Source organism: Olea europaea, unplaced genomic scaffold (genome assembly GCF_002742605.1).
Source record: "Olea europaea var. sylvestris unplaced genomic scaffold, O_europaea_v1 scaffold1569, whole genome shotgun sequence".
In the NCBI taxonomy this organism is placed as follows: Eukaryota; Viridiplantae; Streptophyta; class Magnoliopsida; order Lamiales; family Oleaceae; genus Olea; species Olea europaea.
Genome location: NW_019233298.1, coordinates 69,241 through 82,589, shown reverse-complemented (window position 1 = coordinate 82,589; position 13,349 = coordinate 69,241). Strand labels below are relative to the sequence as shown.

At 36.4% G+C, this 13,349-nt stretch overlaps 1 protein-coding gene across 1 annotated transcript; it reads left to right on the top strand.

The window, feature by feature from the left end:
* The first annotated feature begins 10,016 nt into the window (after positions 1–10,016).
* Positions 10,017–11,489, top strand: LOC111376852 (nuclear transcription factor Y subunit B-3-like). The gene has a single exon (XM_022999853.1). The coding sequence runs from the start codon at positions 10,650–10,652 to the stop codon at positions 11,241–11,243; it is 594 nt and encodes a 197-aa protein (XP_022855621.1). The 5' UTR covers positions 10,017–10,649; the 3' UTR covers positions 11,244–11,489.
* The last annotated feature ends 1,860 nt before the right edge of the window (positions 11,490–13,349 follow it).

Below are 13,349 nucleotides of genomic sequence, written 5' to 3'. Positions count from 1 at the left end.
GGGGAAGAGAAATCTCTGCACGATGCGAAGAAGGCACCATCTTCACGAACGCATGCGAAGACTACTCTCCGAGTTGTGCGGAGAAGAATCTCTCCTTGCCTCCGGACACATCTCGTAACTACAATAATTTTCTCTTCTTCTTTTTTCATTTTTTATTTTTTAATGAAGGGTGAAGTCAATCTCTTTTCAGTACTAATTTGTCATGTTTCTCCATTTTGTCACTCAACCAGCGACTCTTCATTTCCCCACGCAACTGCAAACTCTTGTCAAATCTGCAAAATAAAAGGTAAGTAGATAAAGATTTATTCTTTTTTTTTTGTGTTCGTTTTCATTTTTTAGCTTTGACTTGAAAAAGTGACTGTTTAAAAATTTGCAGAATTGGTTACTTGCGGATGCTTCACTCAAACCACGTCATCATCTTCTTCATCGGCTTTCTCTCTTCCTTGGACTAATTTATTTATTTCTTAACTTTTTTACTCATTTTCCTAGTAATGATTTTCCTTGCGTTTCATACAGCATTATACAAGAGCAAACTAAATTTTTTGTAGTTTTGAGTTACACCTTATTTAGATTGACATTTAATTCAAAAGCTATGCTATGAGATTTCTTGTTTGTCATTTTTTTTTTTCAAATCTGCTCATTTTTTTTATATCCTTTGTTGTTCACGTATAGTTTCCCTTTCTCTTTTTAACTACTTTTTTAATCTTCCTCTCCATGTTTCATTTCTTAACACATGTACTTTGTACGTGGTCGTTCAAATGGTACATTAGAAGGGTGGACTTTCATATTTTTTTTCCCTTTTTCTATACTTAAGGTAGGTTTTCTTTTTCAGTTTTACTTTTTGACTGCAAAATTGTTCGAACTTGCTTCTTATGTACTTAAGTCCTTGTCGTTTCTCCAAGGAACCATCAAATATATAGAGCCTTCCATTCTTTCGACAAATCTTCAATTGCATAAAAGAATCATACACAAACAAAATTTTAAGAAGAAGAGAGTATAGTGCCACAAACCAAATTTCTTCAATCAGCTTGTTATTCCAATTTTAGTTGAAATTTTTTTAATTTCTTGTGTAAATTTATCATAATATATGAAAATTTAAGTTCTCTTATTTCACACTAATATGAAATCGTCAATTCTTTATTTAAGATTTATGCTTTCCCTATCTATACCACTCAATCAAGTTCTTCTTTCTATCTTTCTTATTTCCAAGTCAACTCTTTTATCAAACTTTTTCAAATAAACTTCAATATTGCAATTTGTTAGATGGATTTTTCAGCATTTATCTATTTTTCTATAAGTTTATTTTGATTTCTTCTAGCTTAAATTTTGTGTAAAAATTTAACACATTGCATGATGTATACTAGTTTTTGACATTATATACAAAGTTTAAGTTCATATGCAACTTCAATTAGCAAACTTTCTAATCCACTTATATTTCAAAGTCTATTATTTAAAACATTCACTTTATACATTCTTAAACACTGGTTCATATGAAAAAAAATATTATCCTCCATTGGTAATAAATATGTTTACCAATTATCACTGCAGTACGTATAAATATCATGTCAGATGAAATGGATGTACCACACTATTTCTTTCGAATTATCACTCCGTCGTTGAACTATAACATTTGTCTGATTAGTCATATAATAGTTCATTCTTTTATATTTATTAAAAACTTTTAAAATTATATATACGGTGAAGAAATTATTAAATGTCATACTTATATTTTTCTTATATAGATACTTCCTAGATCTTTTATGAATCACTCAAGACATCAACTTACTGATACAGTATGTTCGTAGGATATGATGGTATAATTGCTAACATACGATTGAAAATAGTTGATGAAAAAATATATATATTTAGCTGGTGGATGTTAACATTTTTTTGACCATCATAACTTACAAGATGGTTATCTTCTTGTGTTTGAATATAATGAAAATTCTATATTCAACGTTACAATATTCGATCATTCGGGATGTGAGGTAACGTACTATTGTGATATTACCGAAGAAGAGACTTCACATACGGGCAATCCTGTCTTTGAAGTAACATTAACAGCTAATCACGACGGTCATCGAAAAATTGTAAGGTTATATTAAACTTCGATTATTTATCATTTGTATTTTTCTCTACTTAAATGTATAAAACATCATTCTACATTTACATTTTCCACGTAATTTAAAATTTAATAATTCATTGATCTATCATTTTACATAGCAGTATATACCTGGAAGGTTTGTTAAACACCATTTGTCGAAATATCTACGCAATATTCAAATCTACAACTCTTCACATCACAATTGGAATGTAATACGATGTCTCATCATAGGTTGGACAGATTATGTTAAAGAGAAACAACTGCAAATGGGTGACACGTGTGTTTGACCTACTAAATAACGACCCCCAATGTTTATGGTGTACAAAAAAGGGCCACACTGATGGAACCTTGACCTGTCTATGAACTATTAAATTTCAATTGTATCTTTTCTGTTTAGCTAATATGAAACAATTCTCTTTCCCTATGTACTAAAAATTTATCACTAGATCTTCGTTGTTAATTTATTCATGCTATTTCTAATTCTAATTTTATCTGCTTTCTTGTTTATTTATATTGAAGTATATTATCGCTTAATTGATCATGTTAAACAGATTTCGGGTAAGTTTTAATTCTTTAAAATTAAACAATCTCTTTAACTCTTTCCATATCTCATAAAATGAATGTACTGCATCGTGTCTTCCTAATTAACACACATTCGTTGAGCCAAGATGTTCGTCTTCTTCCGAATTATCATACCATCATTGGGTCATGACATTCGTCTGGTGAATATTATAAAAATTCATCTTCTATAAAGTTCCATTAAACAACAAAAAAAACCTTTGAATACAAATATAGAACTCATTTTTTCTTCTCAAACACTTACATCTCTTCTATGTCTACTTACATGTGCGAGCGTAATTCAACTTGAGTTTATATAAAGTATTGTCGTGTACGTCCGTTCAACAACCAACATATACTTATATTTAATATTCATGAACTAATGTACAATGCACGGTTTTGTCACTAGTTTTATAAATAATGAGAATCAAATAGGGGCTTAATTAATAGAGAAAAATTCATATGTCAGGTGTATTGTTTACATCAATTTACAAATCTGGTACAAAGTTTAAAATTTCAAAATTCATGTTTCTATATAATTAATTGAAAATATTTATTAATTAAATATAATAAAGTCACAGTTACATAATTAATTGTCACAGATTTACTTATTAGTCACATATCATTGAATTAATTGGTTACAAATTATTTTCAAGGCCACAAATCAAAAATTTTGTAGGTCACAGATTCTTTCATTAGTCACGGATCAAAAAATTTGTAAGTCATAGTTCACATCATTTGTCACAAATTCAAAAAACTATAGGTCACAGGTTATATATTTTCAAATTTAATGATCACAAATTACTTTTTAATGACAAATGATCGAATTTTAATGTCACGGTTTATGGTCACAGTCATAGACTGGACCATATAGTTGGTCACAGACATCCAACATCCGATCCCGACATCACCACTGCATCCACCACCAACACCAACAGCACAACCACCACCAGAAACCATCATATCCATCAGGACCACCACAACAGCTAGAAAACACCTCCAAACACACTCGACAATACACCACCTCCTAACCTCACCAACACCACTGCAACCGCAATACCACCAACCAGAAACACCACTACCGCCACAACCACTAACAAACACTCCTATCCCAGATGTCCCACCACAACCACCGCCATCACTTCCACGACTGCTACCACAACCAACATTACAACCACATTCTCCCAAAACCACCAATAATCAGATCCTACTATCAACATCACCACCACAACCACGGCTAAGATCTGAAAATACAACCAACAAAACCCTAAAATCACTACCTACTGATCGAAAAGCAAGAGATAACACCCAAAATCACTACCTACTAAACGTAGAAGAAAGTCGAGGTCATAAATTTGCTTCGACAACCAATTAGCAACCATGTCGAGGTTCGATTGTACGTCGCATCTGCTTCGAGTGACGACAATCATCGTCGTTCTTCGCGATATCTACAGCGACGTCGACGTTGTGAGCCACTGTGCAACGACGCTCACACGTTTGGAGGAAGTCGTCCTATGACGCTGTGGTCTCTAATGACGGTGGCTGCTCGTGTGATGGAGAGGATAGCGAGACGGGAGAGAGAGAGACTGAAAGAAAGAAAGAAGGGAGGGAGAGAGAGAGAGAGAATGAAGGATGGAGTGAAATGAGTTTGAAATTTAGGATTAGGGTTATACTAGATATTTGATTATAGAAGTTGCGCCTATGATTTATGCACAGTGAACTAAAAAGTCTTAAGACGGTGTAATTTTCTCTAATTAATATTATGATGTAGGATATAAGGGATATATTGAAAAAAGAGTACAAGTAGAAATCAATCATCTTGATTCCGAATCAGTCCCATATGACCATTTTGGAAGGAGAACGACAAGGGGAACAATACTCACCGCTATGTCATGACGTACGTTGAATTTTGATCGTTCGAGTTCGTTTAGGCCTCGAAACTGATTTTTAAAGTTATAGCGCTATTTGTGTCAATTCGTTTATTTTCCTTTCTTTACAATTCTAATTTGATTAAATTTCTTTTTCATTACTTTTAGTTGTTCTAAACTACGTTTCCATATAAACCCTTATAAATAAGGGCTTAGCTCTTTTTTTATTATCTTTCATTAATAAATTCGTGAGTTTATTTTCTTTATTATTTGGTGGATTCCAAATTGGTTGTTCTTAAGGTTTTCGCTTGAATTCCTTTCTTTCACTGTGTCAAGTAATATCAGAGCTGGCTTTCCCATTTCTATATCTTCGATTCATAAACATGAGTGATGTACCAGTTACTAGGGCAGATTTAGATGCAACAAATCGACGGATTGACGATCTCACTACTCAGATCGAAGAAATCCGTCAATTGCTTCTACGGGGTGCTAAAAATAATGGGTAGAATGAACAACGGGTAATCAATAATGAGCGAGTGGCTGAGCCTGTAGTTCGTAGAGAAAATAATAGAAGGCGTGTAGTAGAAGATAGTGAATCAGAGTTGGAGGAGGAGATCGAAGTACCGCCACATCATCCTAATCGTCAAAATCGAAATACCTTTGATGATTATCGGATCAAAGCAAACATTCCTCTGTTCTTTGGAAATATGAAGATTGAGGACTTCTTGGATTGGTTGGTGGAGGTTGAGAGATTCCTTGAAATTATGGATGTTTCAGAGGACAAGATGATTAAGATGGTGGCATTCCGTTTGAAATCTGCGACTGCAGCAGTATGGTGGGATCAATTGCAGAATGCTCGAAGGAAACAGGAAAAAAGTCGGATTCGAACTTGGAGAAAGATGAAGCAGTCTTTGATGGATTGATTTTTACCTGCAGATTATGAACAGATTTTATATCGAATGTACCTGGGATGCACGCAAGGGAATCGTACAGTGTCGAACTACACCAATGAATTTTTGCGATTGGCGAAACGGAATAATTTGTCAAAATCTGAAAATCAAAAGGTAGCCAAGTATACCAATGGTTTGAAGGTGGCCATTCAAGAAAGAATTGGGATGCAGAATATTTGGACGTTGCAGGAAGCCATTAACATGACGATGAAAGCGGGGATGATGGAATCTAATAAGAGAATGGTTTTATACAGGATGTCCTTACCTATCGAATCATCATCATCCACCCCTTTAGACAAAGGAAAGGCCCCACAACAATCCCCAGTCAATCCTAACAGGAGTAAAGTTGACAACAATGGTCGGTTTGGGAATAGAAGTCAGACTCGGGGAGCACCTCAGAATGCAAATCCGTACGCTAAGCCCACGAGAGAAATTTGCTATAGATATCAAAAGCCTGGACATCATTCCAATAACTGTCTTGAGCGAAAGCAAGTCAATTTGGTGGAACCGAAGGTAGTAGATGAGGAGGGAGATACTAAAGTGGAGGATGAGTACGCGGGAGTAGAGTTTATTGTGGAGGAAGGAGTAGAAAGACTCACTTTGGTACTGCAACGAATCCTTATATCACCTAAGGAGGAGGGACAATGTCATTGCATCTTTTGTTCACTTTGTTCTATCAAGAATAAGGTGTGTGAAATGATTGTGGATAATGGAAGTTGTGAAAATTTTGTGTCAAAGAAGTTGGTGAATTTGTTGAAACTACCAGTTGAAAGCGATCCTAAACCGTATTCACTTGGTCGGGTAAAGAGAAGTCCTTCTGTTCAGGTTGCTAAACTTGCAAAGTACCTATTTCCATTGGTAAGCATTATAAGGATGAAGTTATGTGTGATGTCACAGACATGGATGCTTACCATATACTATTAGGTCGTCCATGGCAGTTTGATGTGGATTCAACTCTCAAAGGGCGTGATAATATAGTACTCTTTTCATAGGGCAATCATAAGATCGCTATGGTTTCTCTTAAACAGACGGAGAAGTCTACACATCAACGAACTGAGAGTTTCCTTACACTTACAAATGATGAGAAGGAGATTACGGAGTCTGTAAGAGAATATGATTCCTTCTATCCAGTTGTAGTTAAAGGGCTTTTTACAACAAATAAAGAAGATGAGAGTGTTCCTCTTGAGGTGCAAAAAATATTGACAGAATTTGAAGATTTGGCTTTCGATAAATTGCCGAATGAGTTACCTCCTATGAGGAATATTCAACACCAGATTGATTTGGCACCTGGAGCTAGCCTTCCAAATTTACCTCATTACCGAATGAGTCCAAAAGAGAATGAGATTCTAAGAGAGCAAATTGAGGAGCTGTTGAAGAAAGGATTCATAAGAGAGAGTATGAGTCCGTGTGCAGTACATGTCCTTCTAGTGCCAAAGAAGGATGGAAAGTGGCGTATGTGTGTTAACAGTCGTTCCATCAACAAGATAACAGTAAAGTACAGGTTTCCCATTCCACGGTTGGAGGATATGCTAGATATGCTTGGGGGTTCTAAGGTCTTCTCGAAAATAGATCTCCGTAGTGGTTATCACCAGATTCGTATTAAGCTAGGGGATGAATGGAAGACTGCCTTCAAGAGTAAGGACGGACTTTATGAATGGTTGGTGATGCCATTCGGACTTTCAAATGCCCCAAGTATTTTCATGAGAAAGATGAACCAGATTCTCCGTACTTTTATTGGGTCTTTTGTTGTGGTGTATTTCGATGATATCCTTATTTACAGCAAGTCTAAGGTGGTGCACCTAGCTCACTCGAGGCAAGTCTTGGAGGTTCTAAAGGAAAATCAGTTGTACATCAACTTGAAGAAGTACACATTCTATACATCTAAGCTATTGTTTTTAGGCTTTGTGGTAGGGGCAAATGGTTTGCACGTAGATGAAGAGAAGACAAGGGCAATTCGAAATTAGGCAATACCAAAGTCAGTTTCTGAAGTAAGGAGTTTTCATAGGTTAGCAACTTTCTACAGACGATTCATCAAGTATTTTAGTACTATCGTGGCACCTCTCACAGAATATTTGAAGAAAGGAAGGTTCAATTGGAGAGAGGAACAAGATAAGAGATTCGCCTTCATCAAAGAAAATTTGTGCACAGCTCCAGTATTATCCTTGCTAAGCTTCGAGATGATCTTTGAGGTAGAGTGTGACGCTGGTGGTATTGGTATTGGGGCCGTCCTTTCTCAAGAGAAGAGACTCGTGGCTTTCTTTTCAGAAAAGTTAAGTGATGCCAGGCAGAAGTGGAGTACCTATGAGCAAGAATTTTATGCAGTTGTTAGGGCTTTAAAACAATGGGAACACTACCTAGTACAGAATAAGTTTGTGTTGTTCACTGATCACCAAGCCTTGAAATTCATTCATAGTCAGAAACACATCAGCAGAATGCATGCTTGCTGGGTGACTTTTCTTCAGAAATTTCCTTTTGTAATTAAGCATAAATCTGGAAGTACCAATTGAGTTGCAGATGCATTGAGTCGAAGAGCTTCCTTATTGATCACATTATCACAGGAAATTGTTGGGTTTGAGTGCTTGAAAGAGCTGTATGCAGATGATCCTGACTTTAAGGAGATTTGGAATAAGTGTGTGAATCGGGAATCAATGGTGGATTTATATATTGGCGAAGGGTATCTATTCAAAGGCAACCAGCTTTGTATTCCTGTTTCATCTCTACATGAAAAATCGATTCGAGATCTACATGGTGGAGGTCTAAGTTGACACTTGGGGCGTGACAAGACAGTAGCCAGTTCAGAGGCTAGGTATTATTGGCCACAGCTGAAGTGGGATGTTGAAATTATAGTCAGAAAGTGTTATACTTGTTAGGTGTCAAAAGGTCAAGTACATAATATTGGGTTGTACATGCCACTTCCTGTCCTCCAGGGCATATGGCAACATCTGGCTATGGACTTTGTTTTGGGATTACCTCGTACTCAACAGGGGATAGATTCTATTTTTGTGGTGCTTGATATGTTTTCCTAAATGGCGCACTTCATAGCTTGTCGGAAGACTTCAAATGCGTCACATATTGCCATACTGTTTTTCAGGGAGATTGTTAGACTACATGGAGTTCCCAAGTCTATCACATCAGACCGGGATACAAAATTTTTGGGGCACTTTTGGATTACCTTATGGAAGTTGTTTGGAACCAATTTGAATCGAAGCAGCATTGCCCATCCTCAAACTGATGGACAGACCGACTTTACTAATCGTACTCTTGGAAACATGGTTCGAAGTGTTTGTGGAGATAAACCTAAACAGTGAGATCTTGCACTACCTCAAGTGGAGTTCGCGTACAACAGTGCAGTTCATACTGCTACAGGCAAATCTCCGTTTGCTATTGTGTATATAGAGGTGCCTTACCATGTGGTGGATTTGGTGAAATTGCCTAAAGGTGATAATAAAAGTGTTGCTGCTGAAAAGTTGGTAGAGGAAGCGATAGCAGTTTGTGATGAGGTAAAACAGAAGTTAGAGAAAACTAATGCAAAGTATAAGGCAGCAGCACATTTACATAGACAGGATAAACAATTTCAGGAAGGGGACTCGGTGATGATTTTTTTGAGAAAAGAGATATTTCCCGCTAATATTTACAATAAGTTGAAACCAAAAAAGTATGGGCCTTTCAAAGTGATTAAACGGATTAACAACAATACCTACATGATTGATTTGTCAGAGTCTATAGGTATTTCTCGTACATTCAATGTGACAAATTTGTATGAGTTCCATAAAGATGATAAGTCTTTGTATCCAGATTATAACTCGAGGTCGAGTTCTTCAGAGGTGAAAGTAACTGATGTAGGACATAAGGGGTATATTAAAAAAAAGAGTGCTAATAGAAATCAATCATCTTGATTCCGGATCGGTCCGATAAGACAATTTTGGAAGGAGAACGACGAGGGGAACAATACTCACCGCTATGCCGTAACGTACATTGAATTTCGACCGTTCGAGTTCGTTTAGGCCTGGAAAACTAATTTTTAAAGTTTTAGCACTATTTTTGTCAATTCATTTTTTTTTTAGAATTCTAGTTTGATTAAACTCATTTTTCATTGCTTTTAGTTGTTTTAAACTACATTTCCATGTAAACCTTTAGCTCTTTTTTTATTATCTTTTATTAATATATTTGTGAGCTTATTTTTTTATTATTTGGTGAATTCCAAATCACTTATTTTTAAAATTTTCACTTGAATTCCTTTCTTTCACCGCGTCATATTAAGTCCAGCATGAAATGTCCCTCTCTTGGAAATAAATGACGATAATAATTAAAGACCGATGAGGCGGGCATCACGACAATCCCATTGGGCACTAAAAAAATCCGGTCATAGCCGACCACGTGCCAGATACGAAGTTGACGGTCCAGATCAGTCCACTCTCGGCTAATCGAACGGCGGAAAACTCGTCCCTCGGCAAGCTTTATTATCGAGAAACAACGGTGCAGAGTCTTCCACGTGTCTCTTATGTCGCGTTATTGTAGTATTTGATCCAACGGATCTCACATTCTCTCCTAAGTAGGCTTCACTCCAACCCCTCTCTGAGCTCTCTCTCTCTCAGATTATTCCTTCGGAGAAGAAGCATATTCCGGCGCCATATAAATTCCCGGCAATTCACTCTTAATTTTATTTTATTAAAGTTTCCAGTGAAAATTAGTCTACAATTTCTAGTTTTTTCTCTTCTTTAGATTATTAGAATTTAGTCCAAAATCCTTATTTCAGTCTCTCAATTACGAATTTCAGCGTGATTACATACAAGTTCTATAGCTGGTTTTTGAGTTTATGAGATTGCTTCATCCATGACTCTTGGATTTTTCTGTCAGTGAACGAATAGTCTGGTGAAACATCCTTTTTTTTTTTTTTTTTGAAGGACAAACTCATGATACGATTTCACCCTTTCTCCCTCCAATTTTTTGCTAAAAACCCTAATTTCTAGCTTGATAATTCGTCAATGACCTAGCAGCTCACAGTTTTCAGTTCAAAACGTCGTTTTGATTTTTGAATTTTCAGCTTTGTTGTATTCTCGACCACCAATTTCTCTAAACTGTTCACAGTCAAAAGCATATATCAAACAGTAAAGCAAAGCGCGTTTATCTTCTTTTTCACCTTGAATACTTGTTCGCGCTTCTTCATCAATGGCGGATTCAGATAACGAATCAGGAGGTCACCACAACTCCCAAAACGAAAGTTCTCTTAGAGAGCAAGACAGGTTCCTTCCAATTGCAAACGTGAGCAGAATCATGAAAAAAGCTCTTCCTGCTAACGCAAAGATATCAAAGGACGCGAAAGAAACAGTCCAAGAGTGCGTATCCGAATTCATCAGCTTCATCACCGGTGAGGCATCTGATAAGTGCCAAAGGGAAAAGAGAAAGACGATCAACGGCGACGATTTGCTTTGGGCTATGACGACACTTGGATTCGAGGATTATGTCGAGCCATTAAAGATTTACCTGCAGAGATTTCGTGATATGGAAGGGGAGAAGACTGCATTGACTGGAACCGGAAGAGGAGAAAAGGAGATTGGAGGTAGTGAGGGGGATGGCAGTGTTGTGAATATGGGAAATAGTGGGGGTGGATATGAAGGGATTTATGGTATGATGGGGCATCAAGGACACGTGTACGGATCCGGTATGTATAATCAGATGGGCGGTGGTGGTGGATACGGGAAGGATGGATCGGGTCATCACATGGGCTCTGGGCCGTCTTCTGCTACAGGAAGGCCCAGGTAGCTGCTTGACTTTCTTCTTTCCTTCATAATTAATTTAGATAGACTATGATGATGAGACATTGAATATATATTAAAGTATACATCTATTATATGAATGAGTTTGATTTCGAAATTGACATTAGAATTTAGATGGTTCTGGGTATGTTTTATGCTTCCTGCTTTAGAATTTAATGCGCTGTCCGTCCGGGTCTATTCCCTTGTATGGAGAGGGACCATTTCGATTAAATTACCTTTTATTTGAGGTGAATATCGGATGCTTTGATATACGTATAGCATCACTTTTATTTCTTAAAAAAAAATTGAACCCCAATCTTGAGAGTCCCCACCGTTCTACTCCTAAAATTTTGTAAGGAAGATAAATCGCGAGATGTGCCCAACGGACCAGAGAACAAGAGCTGTATGTACACTGCGCTTATAAAGAGTCCAATTTCATGTTTCAGAAATCGAACTTTCACACTGCGGCTGTCAGCAAGGCGTGAGATAATCTCACTCTTGTCCTTTGCACCATTAGGCTATGTCCTGAGAGGCGCATCACTCTTATTTCTTGGTCTTGACTAAGGTGGTGGAGGGCCTTTGGCAAACGTTAAAGTGTCAAAAGTTATTTATGAGATTATGATATGAATTCAATTTTTAAACATGTTTAAATAAATTTCTAATAGTAATTTTTATTTAGTTAGAAGAGAAATTAATCTAAAATTACTTCTCAAAAAACTCTTTTATATAAAGCAAAAGTAAAAACGGCAACTCTGCTTAAAAAAAGAAAAAAGCTTACGTATATAATAATTTTGTTTGACAAGTTGACTTGAATGGGATAAAATAAAAGGGAATATTAAGGAAATCACGCTCTTTAGCTCATTTTTCTAATCTTGTGCCATATTTGCCTCTGACCATCTTTGATACTACTAGTACCTGAGTTGACCTTAAAATAATATATAAAATTAGTCTACACGTACATAATACATTTTACAGGATTTTGAAATGGGCTAACATGGCAGTAAAAAAAAAAAAAAAAAAACGAAAAAGGGAAAAAAAAAAAAAAAAAAAAAAAAAAAACGAAAAAAATCCACAATTTGGAGAATAGCGCCAAAATATTTCCTCCCCTCAAATTAGGGATAGAAAATGCGAGAATCACTTCCCACTTCCCCCACAGCCGCTACCAAAACTAAATCCATGGACGGCGCATCTCCTTTCTCCATCTCCAACTATCTCCTGCTATTCCACCGGCTGTTCCCATTTTTTCAACCACCTGCCCAAACCCATCTTCATTTAGCCTTGAAGTTGGAAGCTATCGATGAGATGACAGGAAAAGGGATTTTCCATATTCGTTGTAATATGTAGTGTCTGATGCTGTTATAAGTGATGTTTATACTGAAAATAGTGAAAATAACCCATCTTTGAAACCACATCCGCCAAACAGACACTGTTATGTTTCGAACAGGGACATCGGTTTTATATTGCATAGTTGAACTTAAATGGCTTTGTTAACATCGAGTAGAAAATACTCAGCCTTTTTGTGGCTTCGAATATTGAGCAGTTTTTGTTGGCTTTTGAGAGGATAAACTTTCTCTTATTCTGTAAGCTTAAATTCTCTGTATAGCAGTTCACTTAGACATTGTCACTTTTGTGGCTTCGAATATTGAGCAATTAAATCTGGTTATTAGGGCTCTCATATAATATGACCTGTGAAGTTCAGTTTTTTGGCTTTCTATTGAGCATTTCAGTTTGGGTTCCATTTTTTCCCCGTGAGTCATACATTTCAATAACAGATTGTTTCAAAAATCCCAAGCATCATATCCAACTATCCTTGAAGTCACATGGACCATTTTCAGTAATTGATGAGTACCAAAAAACTTTCAAGAAGAAAATGTTTCAACACTTTCCTATTTACCAATAAACAGGTGAACATGAAAAATTCAGCATTACACTAAAGAAAATTTCCAAGTTTGGCACGGGAATGCACGGGCTTTTTAGCAGCATTGTCCTGTGTTCAAATGGGAATCAAGAAACAGCTTAGTCCAATGGTGTAATTTAAACACCCGGACTAGGTAGATTCCATGCTGGACTATTATCAAGATATAAACTTTTGTTATCTGGATTTCAACGTGGT

Bases quoted from the DNA above. Each gene is read 5' to 3' on its own strand.
- LOC111376852 (XM_022999853.1), top strand. From the start codon at position 10,650: ATGGCGGATTCAGATAACGAATCAGGAGGTCACCACAACTCCCAAAAC.